The 19,711-nt window shown below is 35.6% G+C and overlaps 2 protein-coding genes across 3 annotated transcripts in view; both read right to left on the bottom strand.

The window, feature by feature from the left end:
- Positions 1-1,807: 1,807 nt before the first annotated feature.
- On the bottom strand, positions 1,808-4,646 carry LOC105327576 (uncharacterized). The gene is made up of 2 exons (XM_011428141.4): positions 4,365-4,646; positions 1,808-4,235 (listed from the first exon to the last, which is right to left on the bottom strand). Exon 2 carries the CDS (start codon positions 3,258-3,260, stop codon positions 2,358-2,360), a length of 903 nt encoding a protein of 300 aa, XP_011426443.3. The 5' UTR covers positions 3,261-4,235; positions 4,365-4,646; the 3' UTR covers positions 1,808-2,357.
- A 154-nt stretch (positions 4,647-4,800) lies between these two features.
- Positions 4,801-19,711, bottom strand: part of LOC105327578 (coiled-coil and C2 domain-containing protein 2A) — a 31,467-nt gene continuing 16,556 nt past the window's right edge. For both annotated transcript variants that reach the window (XM_066065499.1, XM_034458790.2), the window contains 28 exons: positions 19,266-19,598; positions 19,018-19,074; positions 18,852-18,919; positions 18,390-18,530; positions 17,567-17,723; positions 17,228-17,341; positions 16,888-17,087; positions 16,677-16,769; positions 16,493-16,577; positions 15,171-15,324; positions 14,368-14,515; positions 13,785-13,923; positions 12,367-12,576; positions 11,986-12,078; positions 11,808-11,899; positions 11,449-11,607; positions 10,244-10,304; positions 9,766-9,875; positions 9,440-9,536; positions 9,031-9,129; positions 8,245-8,412; positions 7,828-8,028; positions 7,115-7,204; positions 6,826-6,922; positions 6,488-6,639; positions 5,855-5,977; positions 5,413-5,573; positions 4,801-5,275 (listed from right to left, as the gene is read on the bottom strand). In XM_066065499.1, coding sequence (XP_065921571.1) covers positions 5,011-5,275; positions 5,413-5,573; positions 5,855-5,977; positions 6,488-6,639; positions 6,826-6,922; positions 7,115-7,204; positions 7,828-8,028; positions 8,245-8,412; positions 9,031-9,129; positions 9,440-9,536; positions 9,766-9,875; positions 10,244-10,304; positions 11,449-11,607; positions 11,808-11,899; positions 11,986-12,078; positions 12,367-12,576; positions 13,785-13,923; positions 14,368-14,515; positions 15,171-15,324; positions 16,493-16,577; positions 16,677-16,769; positions 16,888-17,087; positions 17,228-17,341; positions 17,567-17,723; positions 18,390-18,530; positions 18,852-18,919; positions 19,018-19,074; positions 19,266-19,598 — 3,867 coding nt within the window. In that variant the 3' untranslated portion in view covers positions 4,801-5,010. The remainder of the gene's footprint in view (positions 5,276-5,412; positions 5,574-5,854; positions 5,978-6,487; positions 6,640-6,825; positions 6,923-7,114; positions 7,205-7,827; positions 8,029-8,244; positions 8,413-9,030; positions 9,130-9,439; positions 9,537-9,765; positions 9,876-10,243; positions 10,305-11,448; positions 11,608-11,807; positions 11,900-11,985; positions 12,079-12,366; positions 12,577-13,784; positions 13,924-14,367; positions 14,516-15,170; positions 15,325-16,492; positions 16,578-16,676; positions 16,770-16,887; positions 17,088-17,227; positions 17,342-17,566; positions 17,724-18,389; positions 18,531-18,851; positions 18,920-19,017; positions 19,075-19,265; positions 19,599-19,711) is intronic.

Consider the following 19,711-nt stretch of genomic DNA (forward strand, 5'->3'; position numbering starts at 1 on the left):
CACACTTTATGAATAGAAGTTTTTCAAACGTCAAATAAGTTTCGGATTCGGGTTTAGACTTCAAACTGAGGCTTAATATGCAAAAGTGAGACCCTGATGACATGTCAATCTATAAGCTATGGTAGTCGGGTGCCGTCATGGCTTGTAGGCCTCTTGTGCTAGCGTATTTGAAGCAAATACGCTATGTTTGCAAATTTCCTTGATTTAACCAATTAACGCCAGCTAATTGTATTTGGTGGTTTATTACAAATACATAGTAACTGTATTTATTAATGATCGAGCACGGACAATACTTCTGGAGAGTATGAGCATAAATTATGTTATTACAAATAAAAAAAAACTATTGGTATGGGAAAAATATTAGTATAAATAATTTTCTTATTTACCGGTATTGTCAACCGAAAATGTTGATGGTTTAAGCAATAAAGGGATATTTCTACAGTAAGATGAAAACGTATTCTTATATTGATGTTTTGCTACAAGTATCGTACGCTTTATCTAATTTTGTTCGCTATCTATGTGTTCATTACTGTTCTGTTCATTCCCAACACTACAGTACAATATACGAATGGTGCCCTATATAAATATTTTTCATCTTATAAAGAGATCTGATCTCCTAATTACTAGAAAAAAATGAAGAACCTATGAGATTTTTACTCATAATAAAGAGGTCTTTAGAAAGTACGAATAAACAATGTCGTAATAACGAGGTCTTTTCTCGTAATTACGACATATTTTCTCGTGATTTCTCTTTACTTATCTCTTTATGCGCACTATTCATCTTTCATAAATTTCCTGTGCCAGCACATCGACTATGTTCAAAATGAAAGAACAAAAGGTCATGAAAAATGGGTTTAAAATAAAACGGGGTTGAAATTCACGTAAAAATCCCATTTTTCATGATCTTTTGTTCTTTCATTTTGAACAAAGTCGATGTGCTAGCACTTCGTTGAAATCCACGTAAAAGTAATGCATAATTTAATCAACTTAGTGCAGTACATTTACAGTGAGGTGTGGGGGATCCTCTTTCGTTTGCATAAACCTATCTATATCGGACAATTGCTGTGAAACTTAAATAGATGTGACTCATAACTCAGCCCCCCCCCCAAAAAAAATATATAAATAATATATATAAATACCCCCCCCCCCTCTCTCGAAAAAAAAAAAGAACAGAAAAAGATCATATAAATGAAAAATAAATAAGCTCGTGCGTGATTTATGAAGAAATTCGTTTAGGTGGAATTGGACATTTAAGATAATGAAAGGACATTGCATTTAAAACATAATCACTGTTTTTTAATTTTCGAATTGTATAATACTAGTATTTGACCATGAAATACATTTTGGGATATCATTTTAAAAAAGTAAACAAAAATCGAACTCATGACTCGTGGATCAGTATTATCCTAACTATATAAGAAAAATTGTAGGGCCAGCAATTCTAATTTTTCATTTCGAAAGAATGCGTCATAGCATAGAGTTTCCCCACGCCTCCTAGAATCAAGGCTTTGTTTAAATATTAATAAAATTTGTACCTTGTTGACTCGGTTCATTTCCACCCCTTTTATAAATATAACGCCAATATACCGGTACAAATTAATTCAATAATTATTCTTGAAACCACCTGTGTTTGTTTTGGTTTTTTCGATTGCACTTTAAGGTAATTTGTAAGTCGTTTTCTAATAAATCTCCATTGTAAAGGGAGATTCGACATTCAATTCCACATCTCGAGCTCTTTAATCTGTCTTTGATCTGTAAATAGTTGTACCACCTCGTTCTGTGCTAACTAGTAATCACCAAAAGGATAGCTAATTAACAGAAATTTTATTAGTTTAACAAAAAAAAACCCAAGTTTTACTAGGTAAATGTTACAAGGCGTCGGAACAAATGATCGCTCCAAACGGCATACCTCATGCAACGGTATTTTTGTGGCTGTTCTTCGTTCGATCGTTGAAGTCTGGAATCGTTTTCACATTAAAAAGATAACACGTTAATTTGTTTGAAGTGTATCTTTTTACCGCTGTGTTCGAACTTTGATACTTCTTAGGAAGTGTACAGGACATCGATTCTCAATCCCTTTTAGATTACACAAAATGGTCCAAGCAAACCTATCGATAATTGATCGAACGATCGCGCGCTGAGAAAACCAACCTTCCTTGTTTATCTTTGTTTGTCACTGTCCCGTGAAAATTTGATAGTTTAAATCTTCATCAAATAATTGAAGGTTTGAATGGTCTTGGACTGTAACAAGATAATCTATAAACTAACAAAGTATTGGAATGGTATTGCAAAGAATTAGCAAGGGTATTCACATTCCTCCTCATAAGTTTGGTGTCACTAAGTATATTTAAAAAACCCTAAGATGGTTCATCGCTTACAATTTTGAAGTTTCTTATTTTTTCCTCAAGACTTTCACTTTTACGCCGCTGTGTACGCAGCCAGTTTTTCTGCGCCTGGCGGTACTGATCGATGAATTCGTCGTAGTCCTCTTTAGACAGTATCAGCCGCCCGTCTGGTGCCGTGACGCCGGATTCAAACATTGACATATTTTTAACAATGGCCAAGTTGGCTGGAGACAAAGTCCTTTTCTTCCTAGTCTCGTCTGGTTTGGAATTTCCCGCATTGATTTCCGGTAAAAGTTGGGAATTATTTTCCTGTTTATCGTTAATTTCTGTTAATTTGTCGGTTCCTTGAACTTCCTCTACTGACTGAAGATGCTGAGGTCGGGAGCGCCGCTTAGCACTCTTTGCCATAGGGAAAGATTTACCGCAGAATGTAACGTTTCGCCTCAAAGTCATCAGTTCTTCGTCTGTAGGTGCGTTTACGTCTTTGTATTTTTCAAAAATACCCATTTCCGGCGCTGTTTGACTTCTGGTCACCTCTTTCTCGCTCGTGTCTGGAGGTTCCTGGCTCGTTTGTCTGATTACCTTAGGAGATCGTTTAAGATGGTTTTTGGGCTGGTTTTCTAATTCCTCCTCGACATCCCCGGTAGAAAAATTACGTTTATATCGTTCCCCAAACCGATTCCTCTTCTTAATGCGCTCTTGAACCGTGTGAAGGAACATGGTTTTCTTACTCTGAGAAGTCGCAACATGCATTTTTTCAGCTAGTTCTATAGAGCGAATGCGTTTCTCCAACCTTTTCTTTAAATCGAATTGCACCTGATATAAATTCCTGGATCGCAGCATCTCGTACAGTTCATGCTGATGGAGATAATCCTCCTCACTAGAAAATCGTATGTGAAACATAAATTTGGACATTTTGAAAAATAAAAATCAGTTTAAATAATAATCCTTTTCTTTTTTCGTTGATTCCACCATAAACTAACACCTTTCCCAATCTTCTACGATCAATCTCGCATTCCCCCGGCGGAGTGTGAAATTATCTCATATAGAATATCACCGCCAGATAAACTGCATTAGATCTTTACTTTCTCCCAATCAACTCGTTAATTGCCCGGCCATATATCGGCACGTAAACAGGAATTTAAAAACCAAGCAACTCATCAAATATGGATGAAACACAGCACAATTGGTCACTAATTGTTGCCTGTGTTCGCCTGGTTGCGAAGGTGCGCTTTCCCGAGCGAAGGCTTTATTACCAAAGTCAATCAATTATCATATGAATGAATATTTTTTTAAGCGACTGTGGCGGAAACTTTATAAATTTGAAAAGAATTCGATCCAATCTGCATTCTTTAAAAAACTCAATATTGAATATTGATTTGAATGTTAAGTACCGGTCTTTCCTGTGTTTAGGTAAAAGTTTAAAATGGCAAACTTGTACAAAGCAACGCTCAATCAACAGATTAAATGAGCGAGCTAATATTGGTGGATTGTTTTAACAACCTTTTCCAAGGCCAGAAATCAATTTTGTAATCCTCCTTATTTGTCACAAAGCAGATTCGAGGACCACGGTATTTATCAAATCACAATTAATCTCACTGAAGCGTCGTGAGGCATGTGCACGGAGAAAAAAAAAGCTATCTCAAGTGGTGTGCAAGCCTTGGTGTATCGGTCAGCCCATAGATAAATTCCACAAAATCCCTAAAACAGCATCAATTTCAATGTCAGCTCGTGAAGTTTGTGACCAAGAAAGACTTTTTCATCCCTCAAAATTTCGGGGGGAAATACCCAGAGACGAGCAAGCGATTATGGTGACTGCATTATCCGCTGACCGCTTCAGTTTTCTTTTCTTTAAGATTTCAAAAGTCCTCCAGAAAATAGGCGCAGTTCCTTAAAAAATCCAGATCTTGAATTTTACCCCGTGTATGCAATACACTTTAATACATATACATACAAATTATCCGCTGCGCAAATATAGATTTTAAAGATTGAAATTGACACAGCAGTTAAAAATCTCACCTGGAAGAGTCTCGCGCTTAATATGTTTGCCGAAATCTTGCTACATGTACTTTTGTCGGAAGGAAAGGCTTAAAAGAATAAACATTTATTCAACAATTTTGCATTTAAAAACAAATCTACCCAGAATAATTGTCAATAATTTTTCCCGACCACACCGTATCACTTCTCTTTCATTGATTGAAAAAAAAGCGGCTGTTTAAAACTGTCAATAAATTACTCGGAAATTGCAAACAGAGATATAAAGGTATTGATCTTGAAGTGATATAGAAAGTTCTTTAATGATGACAATTAGGGAAAATAATGTGGCCCACTTATCTAGGACAGTAAAAGTGTATTGAATTCTTAAATATCACTGCATTCAACAATATATGATTAATCAGGGACTTAGGAGATTGTTTCCTTTTCAGTAGGACAAACACAGGAACAAAGACAGGGCCACGGATCTCTTCTATTTATTCACGAATTTATCACATTTGTTCATGATCTAAAACAAATATCACTGGACGGAAATGAAAGAACCATTAATAAAGTATGCACTAAAATACACATTCTCTCATGATTAAATTAAATAAATAAAAGCGCTAAATCTTTGATATGCATGTATCACAGTTTGATATTTCAAGTTCTTAATGTATTGGGGGGCCACTCATCGACTCCTGATCAGGGAGGCCACATAGACCCACACAGACAGCACATCGTTGGGGTAAGGGTGGATGTAGACAGCCAGAGCAAACTCCACATCACTGGTGTCGTGGGCATGTACTCGTGTGGAGAACACCGCATCCACGATTGGGTTGATCTCATTGTATGGCATGTTGATGGGAAATCCTGAAACTTTGTAAGCGGAAAACGTACTCTCCAACTCTGCCAAGTGCTGCTCCCCAGGGCTATGTCCAAGGTTTTCTTCCAAACTGTTAAGAAATCAAAATGAGATGATTTGATTAAGACAAAAACCACAGAAATACATTTACATGTAGTTCACACTGATTCTACACAAACCTCAGAAATACATGTAGCACAATGAAGAGTTGGGTGACTGGTGACTTACACGGGGAGGAGCTTCCTCATGATCTGCGTACAGTGCCTGTTCCAGCGCGTGATCAGCCGACTCCTCCACTCCATTATCTTGTTCTTCAGCAGTGTCTCTATCTTCTCCTGAAGGTCAAGGACAGCGTTCTTGTTTGTGGGTTTATAGTACAGTCTCTCTGGCTGTTATATATGAAATAAAACCATCGTTTTATCCCATACATTATATAAGGTGCCATTTTAGTATTCATAACCAGAGAACATTCTTATTCAAGGTTTTTGGTAAAGTCTTTCTAGCTGTAGAACACAAATTAAAAAAATTCAGCAGCAGGGATACAAAATCTCCCCCTTTACTTACATATTTTAAAAGCTATGAATATGCCTTCATCCCCTATTTTTTGCCTCCCAGAGTTATTGTTTTTTTATTATAAATACAAATCAAGAAGTGAATTTTAAAAAATCACCTGATAACTAGCGATCCCTGTGTTTGGAAAGCTGCGGGTGAAAAATGACCTCCACGAGGCACCCTGGGAAAGGTCAAAGTTCATTTGTGCTGGTTTCTCATATTGTTGAGTATTGGCCCATATCTAAAACAAACAAGTATAATATTGATGCTGAATTACTCCATATTTAAAACTTGCCTACGAGATGTCTTATAAACGCCATATTAATATTCTTCATTGCATAAAGAAACCCAGGTTTTCTACATTGATATCATAACCTAGGCCTTCTACATTTTATATCATAACCTAGGCCTTCTACATTTTATATCATAACCTAGGCCTTCTACATTTTATATCATAACCTAGGCCTTCTACATTTTATATCATAACCTAGGTTTTTGACAGAGTTAACATAACAAATGTTTCCTGCATTAATAATGAAACCTGAAACAAGTATTTTGTACTGATAATGAAACCTACAAATTTTGCACTGATAATGAAACTCACATATGTTTTGATGATAATGTAACAAAGGTTTCCTGCATTGATAATAAAACCTACCTATTTTGTATTGATTTTGAAACCAATCTATTTTGTATTGATAATGAAACCTGTGAACTGGTACATGTATTTTGCATTGATAATGAGACCTACGTTTTCTGCATTGATCAGACAGCTGATGGACTGTAGGGGGCAGTAGCTGTCCCGGTAACTGAAGTGTTCGCCTGTCCCAGCATTCCAGATCCAATAGTCGTTCTCTTGCTCTGTCATCACATACGCAGTGGGACCCTCTGGGATTCCCTTTCCTGAAGAAAGAAATCATATCATCATTTTATATATATAAATATATATACCGTCATATATATATATATATGTAATCAGAAAAGTTAAAAAAACTTTTGTGACTCTATAATGACTAAATGTATGTTTTAATAGCTTCTTTTTGAAAGTTATTTTTTCCACTACATCTATTGGTCTAATGAATGTTTTACCAATGATGAGCCAAGTAATCTTCTTCATGTAGAGGAAGTAGTTGGCCAACAAGACTGCATGCTCCTCCTCATCCCCGGCCATCATTTGTAGGAATTGCTGTAACACACATGAACCACAGATGTTACAAATCGCCAACAAACAAAGTCAGCTATTTAAAATATGCAAGAACAGGGGAAAAAAATTGAAGCTCAAGGATCTCACATCTGAGTAATTATCTGAGGTTAAAGCTTATTCACCATACAGTTTCTTTCAATAAATGTGATACACATGTTGTTCGAGTGGACTTACATCACAGGTGCTCCAGATGTCACAGAGACCTGGGAACACAACGCTGTCTGACACAGATGGAATCATAGACACATAGCGGGCGACCACCTCCTGCAAAAATAACACCATCAACATGAACACAAAAAACACCAAAATACCATAACTCTGGATATTATTTATTAAGCATCCTGATAAAAATGATTCAGATATTTTCAATACTAATTAGAAATTCGAATTAGATAGATGAAACAATTCTTTTTTCAAACTTGTAATTTTTTTTTCAGAATATGAAAATGAAAACATTATTCTGTGGCTAGGATAGGTGAAATACTATGATAAACGATACTATATAAATAGTGCCTGTTTTGGAGGGTAACAGTTGAAATTGACACCCTGAGGAAACCATTGTCAACTGACACAAAGCGGAGGTTCACAATGGTTTTCAAGGGGTGTCAATTTAAACTGTTATCCTCCCAAACAGGCACTATTCATTTTATTATACTAAATGCCTTAATTTTAGAGAATTTTTTACTGCTTTTATATAGAAATGACGTGAATTCTATGGCGAACCGTACGCGCATAATTTACGTGCATGTAATAATTTGTTGTGTTACCAGTTGCTAAGTGTGTTGCTAATGCTGAGGGTAATAGAACTGATTATCAACTGCCTCTTAACCAATCAGATTTCTGTATTTAACATGAAAGTATAATAAAGAATAATATTTGAATCTTACCATTTTCTTCACTTCTGTATCTGAACTTCCAAATATATCGGGGGGCGGTTCCAGAGCTTTGAAGTACCGTGTGACAAAGACTGTTTTACCATTAACATCAATGACAGTTGTCTTGTACTCCCTGTCACTAAACTTTGCATTCAAAGTCTTCTCCCAGTTATCAGCATATTGAAGAAGTTTCTCATCCTCTGTGGTAGCAAACTGGAACAAAAAATTAGGCTTGTTTGAAGAACCACAACCCTTCATCAAATATAACTACGGTACAATAACACATGTAGGGAAGCTATAAATATTGCTGTAAAAGAACCATAACTCCTGCAATAATGACCGAATATATAGTTTTCCAGGGGAGAGGGGAATAAGAAAAATAACAGAGTACTATCCTTACACCATACACAATTGAAAATAGAAACTCACCCTCTCCCTCATAGGCTCTGGGGGCTGCAGAGGGGGTTCTATGGTCATAAACACACTGAGATAAGTATTTTCTTCATTTGATCTAACAGATGTTCCCTCCTCCTCGTCTGGTCCTTGAGTGTAGCCCAGCAAAACGGGCGGCTTGTTCAGCTTAAACGTGCCATCAATCTACAGGAGAACAATCATGATTGTATGTAAACTAAAGAAAGATAATGTTTTGTTAACAGGCAGTCATTCATTTTCAACAAGTCTTATGGACGCACAAGACAAAGCCAATAATGTACCCAGTGTGTATTATAGAATCATGGGGGCTGTCTGGATTTTATTCACAGATGGATTCAAATTTGCTGGTTTGTGTTGCATTTAAGTGATAGATTATTTTTAGAATTATCTTTCATCATGATATAAACATCTGTAATGCTCAAAATACAATTTGGTGGCATTAACTAAATGACTACTGTAACAAGCATTTGACAGTTCTAATTTTATTTCAGAATCATAGATTTATCACCAGTTTAAAACAAGTCTTCTAATTAGATTGTATTGGTACATATCAGCTTATTCATTGAATTATGTTTCATTGCAGAAAGCGTCATTCAGATATATTCAGTTTGAAGAAAATCTGGGTACCGGTATAATGTCTCAGAAAATATTAAATCCAGATTTTGTTGATACTGAGCCCATCTAAATTTTACTTTCTACAATTCAAAAGAATATATTAGGAGTAAATCTGAGATTCTTAAAGACTGGATTTCAAAAAAGTACGAGTTGCTATTGTAGGTTTACCTTTCCATTGAAGTAGACGGTGGAGAAAGGAATGGTGAGACCTCCCAGCCACTTCTTCTCGATCCTCTGGTGGACCGTAGTCCCTCGCTGTCTATCATCCTACAAACAGGAGAGTACATTGTATACTGTTACTTCTACGGATGTCAGACAGTGTGTAATGTACACATCTATGGTGTGTAATGTACAGTTGTATTCAGTAACTTGTAATGGCATCTTACACTGTGTAATGTACACATGTACATTGAATACTCTTATATGGAACACTATAACCATCATAAAGCATCTAATTTTTACATGTATGTTGTATGTTAAAAATGCTGTCATCAAACTCAAACAATTGTAATGTATATAGGCATGATTCCTGATCCTTTGATTTTAGCTATATCACTTAGTCTGAAGTAGTTCTGACCTCTTGAATGTCAATCAACACTTGATCAAACAGGTTGAGGTAAATGTTGTCGGTCACAGTCTGTAGATTTCCTGGGGTATAGTCTTCATTAGGAGCTCTGCAACACACATTTCATATGTATATATATCAATCTACTCACATGTTTGTTAAACAAGTACACTGTAATAGGCGTTTTTAAAAAATTCATTGTAAATTTGAATATTTATAATCCATAAAACAAGAAGATTTCATGAGCATTAGAAAATTTAAATTCCCATTATTGATAAGTTTGGCAAATGGAAATAAAGAACTGATTCAAAACCTCAAGTTTATTAAATATATCTTACTTGAATGGCATTTCAAGTTCCTCGTTATAGCTGGGGTTTGGACCATCGCCTACCTCAGTGTGGAGGAAGACATCTTGGAACATGACCTCAATGAAGGGTTGCACCTGAGTCTAATGAAAAACAAGTGTCAATGTTAAACAACCTAAAATGAACCAGGTATTATAAGATTACAAGTAACACAGAATCAGGTAAAAAATGGGTAACAGAACCAGTTGAATTATAGGTCACACAGAACCAAGTAAATAACAGGTCACACAAAATCAGGTAAATTACAGGTCACATGGAACCAGGTAAATTACAGGTCACATGGAACCAAGTAAATTACAGGTCACACAAAACCAAGTAAATTACAGGTTACACAGAACCAGGTAATTACAGGTCACATTGAACCAGGTAAATTGCTGGTAACAAAGAACAAAGTAATCAAGAAGTCAAAAGTACACGAGTACCAGGTAAGTTAAAGTCATACAGAACCTACCTCTCCTACGATATTCTTTACTGCCTTGTCTGGTTCCCGGGCTGTCATGGCACCACCTCGACTGAAATAGTGACAGAGAAATATCTTATGAGTTTGTTTAGAAATGAATTCATATCAAACATTATAAAAGGAATCATCATCTGTGCATTGCTCATGTTTGGATTTAAACAGAAATGCAGCTTTTATTTTTTTAAAAATACAATTGATCAATGTTAATCAATTAATAGTAAAAATAAATTTCATTTCTCTATCTTAAATTATGTTGTCTATTTGTGTCTAGCATTTCAAAAAGCTACCTGTAGATTCCCTATTTTATGCGAGTACTTAATCATGTGATTTCACCATTTTGTATCAAATTGCGAGAATATAAAACTGCTGGAACTAAAGTATTGATATTGTTTTAAAACAGTTCATGACTGTCAAAAAAATAATAAGATTTTTAAAATCCCTAAGGATTGTTCTCGCAATTTAACATTTTCCTCATAGTTAATTGGGAATCTACAGTATAAGTAATCTAGCTTCTACATGTTCATGTATTCCTTGTAAATAAAAGTGATCAGAAATGAAAACCAATTTTTTTTAATCCATATATTTTTAAACTTTCAAATTCATTTACATCAAATACCAATAGATTTAAAAACCATTTCCTTTTCTGAATTTTTCTATATGCTTCGAAAGAAAATTCTAACTTTTATGGAAAGTTTAAAACATTTTTGTATGCAGCTTTGGTGATAAAGCTCTTAAGCTTGCCAAAACAAATAACTACCTGTAACTCTGTCATCGCTTCATTTAGAATTGTAGTAAAAGTAAATCTTCACAAATTAGGCTGTGTTTAATGAAAGCTGACTCTCAAAGCATTATATCAATTAATTAATAAATCACTAGCTATTCAAACTATAAGGTAATGATTGATTATTTCAATGCCATTGTTATACCCGTATTGTCTGAAGAAGAAATAAATTGAATATTGTTATTAAAACAAAAATGCTTTGTATACATACATGTTATTTAAAAAAATAAATTCAAAAGTACATGTATAATGTCCCATTCTCAACAATAACATCATCATAAATAGTATATTACAAGTCCTGGGTATTACAGCGCTGTAAACAATATGCAATAGAAAATTTTAAGTGGAAACAAATAAGTAATGTGTAAGGCTTTAACATTACAGCAGTATTGACCTAACCACATTGTCAGCTTACCTGGCTGCCACCCTCCGAGGGACGTACACCGCACGGTTTATGTTGATCAGGATCTTGACATTGTCGATGGTCTGAGGCACCACCTTCTTTCTCTCCTTCCTCTCAACTCGTAGCGGACGCCTTCTCTCCGTCAGTTTCAGTACACTTGTTCCAAGCAGGCTATCAATAAATCAGATATGCGTTAAGTTTGGTCAATTAAATTATTGCAAAGAAAACGTTTATTTACTTTTTTTTTTCAAAGTGATTCAACAAACACCTTTCAAAGATTTACTGTGTTTTGACCTAACACTAACCTATAAAATGCAATAAGAGATATATGGTAGAACTAAAGTCCATGTAAATATAAGAAGGAGACATACGCTATGTTTGGAACAGCTTCCTCGTTGATGACATCTTCAAGTCTTCTCTGATGAGCCAGCAAGCGGAATCTCCTTATCACCTGCTCCCTCACCTACAATAATCAGAGGGCAAGGTCAGTCCACAAACTGCACTGATTTTATTTAATAATAAGATAGGCGGGGTGAATTAGGTAGGTACCCTCTGCATGAACTTTGACACTGCCGCCCGGTGAGATTCAATGTCCTTCTCTTCTTTGTATTTCTCCTCCTCTCTTTTCTTTTTCTCATACTCCTGGAAAAGATTAATTCATTTTCGTGTAATTTTTTTATAGATGATGAGTAAAATTTCAATTTAATTCAATTTATTTAGAGTTCAAAATTTACTTTGACAACAATTTATATGATGCATAATCTATATAGGTGATAATTATTTTAATTTATTTTTCACATCTCGCAGATTGAGATGTACAGTAGCTAGCACTCACCATTATCCAAAAACATGTTAAACCAAATAATGCTAAGCAAATCAAACACGGTTTCATGTACAGTTTCAAGATCTTTAGATAATACAAATAGGTACCGCAAATGTATCCCTGGGAATGTCTCTGTCCAGGAGAGGAATCATTTTATAGTTTTTAAATTCTGTGACTTCACTGTCTCTGAGATATATCAGCCTAAACCGCTTGTTTTCATCAATAGCCTCATCATCACAGAAGTTAAACTCCTCCTGTAGCTGCTCCAGGCGGAAAAATTCTTTTGGTCCAAGTAACGCTGACTCACCTCCCTTTGACTAAAATGAAAAAAGGTTGATATGCTTCTAAATAAAAATGACAATAGTAGTAGCCTTAAGACATTCAAATATATCATATAATTTACTGAAGTCAATAAAACAAAGGATATTCATCTTATATGAGGGACTAGTATGGGTATTAAGACAGACCATGTGCTTGCCAAACTCTAAACAGAATTCATTTAAAAGATAAATATATAGAAAATAAAAATGAAATAAATAGGGATGTCAATTTTACTCGGATAGCCTAGTCGAATTATTGGGGGCCTTAAAGGAGTGAAAGTGAGGACTCATTGATTTAAAACTGCGTGTCCTTTTCAAATGGAATAATGCTACTGTCACCAACAGAGTATCTTTAAATCAAAACATTAATAATTTTTATGTATTTGAGTTAAAAAAAATTTTTTGAGAATTGTTTTATATTAATATCCAATCACAAATGTCCTTGCTTTTCCTTTTTTTCTTGTGACCCTTACACATAATTGAGCTACATACATTGTATCGTCCAAGGCAACAGATGGTTGACAGTTGACACTTTCCATAATATACTCTACTGTCAACCAGGGGACAGGTCAACGGTTGACAGTTGACACTTTCCATAATATACTCTACTGTCAACCAGGGGACAGGTTGACGGTTGACACTTTTGGGGGACAGGTTGACCTTTGACACCTCCATTACACAATCTACTGTCGACCAAGGGACAGGTCGACACTTTCCATAACATTATCTACTGTCGACCAGGGGACAGGTCAACGGTTGACAGTTGACACTTCCAATAATATACTCTACTGTAAACTAGGGGACAGGTCGACGGTTGACACTTTTGGGGGACAGGTTGACCTTTGACACCTCCATTACACAATCTACTGTCGACCAAGGGACAGGTCAACGGTTGACAGTTGACACTTCCCATAATATACTCTACTGTAAACTAGGGGACAGGTCGACGGTTGACACTTTTGGGGGACAGGTTGACCTTTGACACCTCCATTACACAATCTACTGTCGACCAAGGGACAGGTTGACAGTTAACACTTTCAATAACATTCTTTTGTTAATTAAGGGACAGTTTGACGGATGGCAACTTATAATGGAAAGTGTCAACAGTCAACCTGTTTCACAGTCGACAGTAGATGCTTCATGCTACAATTATTTTATGTCAGTATTATTAAACTTGCATAAAAGTAAGTTGTACTGTTCTGTACCTTTAACATGTACACCAGGTCTGCATTGGCTGGATCATTTGGATCCAGTCGCGAGTCCTCAAACCACTTGGCCAGTTTCTGAATATCCACCACCCCTGCAGCTCCAATTGCTGTTACAGGGTCCATCTTTCTCATGGCACTAAAACAGACATAAAATACTATTGCATGCCCTTACATGTAGACTTGACTTGAATGTTCATTTCTCTGTTTTCAGAAAAGAAGTGTTGAAAAAATATGACGGAAATACATTATTTTCTCAAGATCACTTGGCATGATTACTACTGTGGGGTCATTTTTTGCAGGGGCCAATATTTGTGGATTGTGGGTTTTTTGCTTATTCCTGGGGATCTACGGTAATTTCGTGGATTTCGGTTTTCAGTAATATAATTAACCTTTCAAAATTTGTATTCATCAATAATTCAAATTCATGGGGTAGGGCTTCCCACAAATACCACAAAAACTAAGCCACCACTTATTGTACTAATTCCACAGTAAGTCTTGTTTATTTTCTAACTGTTTCTGTTTTATTCTGTGTGATGGGATTCACTGAGGAACTACCCTGTCCCTTCTCTGAGCCACCTACTAGAACATGTTGCCCTGCTCCTGGGTGCTGGGGGGGACCAGGAGCTCTCCCTGATCATTGATCGCCCATGCCACAGAACACCTCAGCTCACCCGTTGTGTACAAAGTCTCTGTTCCTTCATTCTTAGCTCCAAAGGAGAAAGGTACTCCTAGCAATAAATAGGATACATTGTCAACAAATTTCAAAATCTCCACACTTGAATAATTTGGAAAATTCTTTTTAATTGTTTTTATCATAAGATACTGGAATTAATGAGATGAAAATATTTTTTGAAGTGGAATGTCAGTGTCACCTGTAAAACTAGAGGTTCTCTGAAGGAGCTCACAATATGATAGCCACACTGGGAAAATTTATGTTATCAATAACTTTATACTTTTCCAAACAAACTAGTGTCAAGGTCATGACACATAATTAGTTCACAGGCAATCTTTGTGAAAAGAAAGAGCATCCTATTTTTTTCCATTTAAATATATACTGTAAATTCTTTATATTTCGCGAGTACATAATTCCGTGACTTCGCTGTTTTGTATCAAATTGCAAGAGTATAAAATTGGGAACGTGGAACTTTTATCCTTATTTCTTGTAGTTCTCCACTCTAAGAAAAAAAATGGAGAGATTTTTAAATCTGCAAAGGGTGATTCTCCCCATTTTACGCGGATATTTATTCCTCACATTTAATTAAGAATCTACCGGTGGCCAAAAAAGGAATAACATGATTGTCTCGGTGACCTTGATCTTGCCCAAACAAGGTTGGATGGACAAGACAAACACTTCTGAGTTTAAACACTTGAGTACATACGTACCACTACCCACGCCTTCATGTCCATGATTGACTCTGTGGTCGCTACTGAAGTCCAAATTCTCCAGCTGTACACTCTGAGAGGTCACCGAGGAGTCCGGGATGCTGGAGTTGATCTCGCATATCATCTCTCCCCCGAAGCCCGACGTCTCATACACCTGTCATAAAGAGCTATCACATGTAAGTACAGTAAATGAATGGCTCCTTTAAAACTGCATCAAGTACATGATCCTAGTTTATTCACAGTTCTTCCTGATTTCAAACAGAGAATGATTCTGACTTTTTTTTAATTCACTAATTATTTAATATTTGTTAGTTAGATGAGATATCAGCACTTCTGATTGGTTAAAAAAATTCCTGCATCAATCAAATTTTGTGTTTGTTTGGACTCAGCATTCGGAAATACTTTTCTCTGTGCTCTAGTTTTGTGCTATCAATAGCACGGGAATTTTAAAATAAACATTTTCAAAAAAGAGTTAAGCTAGGATCTTTTTATTGTAAGCGAGTCTAATGTAGCTATACAAAATCATAGAGAAAATTAAGAATATAACCTTGAAAAATAAAGAGTACATATCAAATAAAGAGTACACATCAATTAATTCATTATGTGTTTACTCATTATTTCGTCTGCTCATGTGCTTGACTCATCTGTGATCAACATATTTGGCGAGGCTGGCTGTTCAAGGAATCATAAATTAATATACATGCATTGTTATGGTAACACTGCTGTTTAAACTCTTAATGATGAGGAATTTTAGATTAACGCACGTATATTATTATCGGTCATCAGAATTCGGCTTAAATTGTGACCCCTTCTTTAGCATGTTCCAAGGGGCAGAAATACCATTTAAGAACCACACAATCAAATTACCACGAAATTTGCAAAAATTGCACATGCATACTATTCTTTGTCGAAATATTAACTATTTCTGTCCATGATTGCTGTACGATTGCGCTGCACAGTGAAGAATATGACAAGCCATCTCATGTACTTGTATTTTCCCTTTGTTTCCAATTCAGCTGTTATAGGTTACAACTTTCATTTTGTGTTTAATTCATTAAATTCAGCATCAGCAGAAGGTGCATCCACTTTGAATGATGTTGCTGTTATTATTGTGTATTCCTATGCACCACTTCAATTACATTATTTAAACTTTTTGATGACACTTAACATTTTATGATTTGAAATTGTTTTATCAATTGATAAGAAATGAATTTAATAATTTTCTTTTGATTGACGTTACACGCATTAATGAAGTTTTCCAGTCAATTTTTCCTTTAATACTTTGAATAAAAGAAAAATCATTAAATTCATATTTTAATTACCTGATATGTAATACTCTCAGGCCACTGTACAATCTTTAAACTGAATATCTGTCCAAAATTTAACTTGAATTCCTGAGTGAGAGGTCTAAAATGTAAAATGAGGAATTACAAGAATACAATACGTAACTTGATTAAAAAGGAAAGAGAAAGAATATGATATCAGACATATACAAGTAGATCTTACTTGGATGAAGTTCTCGAGACCTCCTTGTTGTTAAATAAAACTTTAAGGAACATTTCACATTTACTGACATCATTTCTCCTCTGCTGTTCTCCTCTGCAAAAACAATTCATTTCCATTAACTTTTCACACATGTTGAATGAAAGATTGTACAACACAAACATGTAACATAAACTGTGTGAAATAGAACAATGTGAGTGACTGTGACCCTGACCTTGGACATTTACTGGCCTCTGTGATTGGCTGAGTACTGGTGACCTCTGGGTACAGCTTGGGTTCACCCGGCCTCCTCCTAATTTCCTTGGCTTTTGCAATGATGTCTTTCCTAGCCTGTTCCTTGTTAAACTCCTCTGGTTTGTCTGGAATTTCGATTTCTGGCTCATTTAAAATCTCTTGATCTTTGGCTTCTTCCTCCTGAAAACAGATGAAGGTAAGATTCATACCTCTTAAGCTTTTAATGGTCAGTAGTATTAAAAAACAATCTGGCACATTCACTTTTAGTTGAAGTCTTTTATTAATTCAAAATGTAATTAAAATAGAGTTCTGTGACATACAGGATTGGGTTCATTTTCAGCGCTATGTTTGGAGGCCTTGGATCCTAACGAGGCCCTGGATCCTTTGGTTGACTGTTTACGGCTTCTTTTATGTATCCGTACACGAGCATCCTCCTATGAAATATAACAATACAGAAAAATTTATGCTTTTCTCAGAGTAAACTTCTTTCAGTGACTAAATATGAAAAGGGATATAAAGATTTATGAATCTTAATTTGCATTGAAATACATCTACTTGAAATTAAACATATTTACATGATACAGTGTCTTACTTATCAGTGGATAAAATGTTCTCTTTTATACACATCCTATAGATAAATGGATAAAGGACAGACTTACCTTTGCCTTGACCTGTTCTGCATGCTTCTTTAAAGCATCCTCATACTCTGCCTTTTTCCTGTTGTAAATCTCTGTGGCTTCCTCTTCCATCTCTTCCAGCTCATCCTCAATCTCCAGCTTCCACTGGGTCAGGTCAAATTCTTTGTTTGTTTCCTCTCTGTAATCAGTACAACAAAGTCACAGCCTTTATATGGCAACCAGCAACTTCTGCACAGTGATGGACATTCATTTGTAAAAATAAACTTCACATACTATAAAAGTGGTTATTTACGTGTGGGGGAAATTTACACTAGTTATGTGGTAAGCCTAAATCCACGTAAAATACCCCCACACAGAAGGTAAAAAGCTCAAAACTTTATTGTGGTAAATCACATATCAGCATATTTAATATCCACGCGTATTGACAATTTGTCTGACCATAGAAAATGTCTGACCATAGAAAATGCGTACTTAACCACCAGCGTAAATAACCACTTTTACAGTAGCTGCCTATAGTTACTCCTTTAGCATGAACCTAGATAGTAATTGTAATTCAACAACATCCTCTCCCATTCTAAAAAACTAGCATAAATGTACTGTATATTCCTTATTTTTGCAAGTACTTAATTCCACAGTTCTGCTGTATTGATCAAATCATTGGAACATAAAATCTCAAGCACCAAACTTTTTAAATAAAATCTTTTAATTTACAATTATCTGAAAAATAACAGTAAGATTTTAAAGTTCCTCGGGTTTAATTAAGAATCTACAGTATACAATCTGTGGCAGTGAGCCATTCAAATACAGTAAAATAAAAATAAAATAAAACCGATCCACTACTCACGTGATGACCTGCAGCTTGAGGGGCGTGTTGATGAACTTTTGTTTCTCCCTCTGCTGTTTGATGTCCTTCCAGGTTTTGATGATGGCCTTCAGTAACAGACGGTCTGTTTTCTCCTCTTTGTCTCTCAGTGCTCTAGCTCTCCTAGAACCAAGAAATAAAACAGTTAATTAATTACTACTAATCAATTCTTATTTTTGTAAGAAAAAGAATTGGTTCATACAATTGTAAGACAAAAAGTGATAAAAACCCTCAATACTTAATATATGAAAAAAAATGTACATGTATACAGGTGACCATATTTTTAGGACCTAGACACTCTCCCTTCATTAATTACGGTATACAATTAACGGTGTAAACCAACCCAAAAATGGGAACTAGTATTTTTTAATATCTTATTTTGAAAACTCTACAAACTTTGAAATTTCTTACTAAAATAAACTCTTATTTTTAATCAAATTTTACCTTATTTCATCCTTGTAGTCTTGAAGCCTCTTTTGAAAATTGGATCGATCTGCGTAGTCATGTTCTGACTGTAGAAAGCAAGAAACAAACAATGAGATTCTGCTTTGTACATGTACATGTACATCAGATCATGATTCAATCTCATAAACCTTTACAGAGTACAAACCTTTTTAGCTGCCATGTGATCTTTCAAATGAACTGCTGACAGTTTCAGAGCTTTAAGCTTCAACAGAAAAGTAGAATTATATATTAACATACTTTGGAATTACTTGTCTGAAAATAAACTTTAAGAAAAACCCATTATAATAACAAAAGCTTCAAGAAAATACTGTATATATATCTTTTTACATAAAACCTGATAATTAAGTTTTGTTGCCTAAATCTGTAACAGGCATTATTGCTGTTTTTACTGACCTTCTCAGAGAGATACTCGGCCATGTTTTTCTTCTGCCTGTCCATGTATTCCTCGTACAGCTGAGACAGCCTGGTCGCCAACACGTGCTCTCTGCTGAAAAGGTGATGGTGGGAGAAGGACAGCGAGTTGATGTCCACGTCCAGCTGGTAGTAGCCTGCATTATCCAGGGAGCCGTCGATGTAGCGGCTGTCAAACTCGTGCATGATGGCCTTCCTGTACTGGACTTCCAGACCCGGTTCCTGTTCCTCCGTAATGGGGGGTCTTGACGGGGTGGGACGAAGGGGGTTAGGCAGGACTATCATCCGCCCATCCTCACCAAACCACTTCTCTCTCTAAAAACATAAAGGGGTGTGATACTTTTCAGTAAAGTCGTGATTGGCTTAAGAAAACCATTTTTGGAGTACATAGATTAGAGAATGTGTTAAATGTTTGCAAGATATCCCTT

Source organism: Magallana gigas, chromosome 7 (assembly GCF_963853765.1).
Source record: "Magallana gigas chromosome 7, xbMagGiga1.1, whole genome shotgun sequence".
NCBI classification, from domain to species: Eukaryota; Metazoa; Mollusca; class Bivalvia; order Ostreida; family Ostreidae; genus Magallana; species Magallana gigas.

Excerpts from the sequence above, each read along its gene's own strand:
- LOC105327576 (XM_011428141.4), bottom strand. The coding sequence starts at position 3,260 with ATGTCCAAATTTATGTTTCACATACGATTTTCTAGTGAGGAGGATTAT.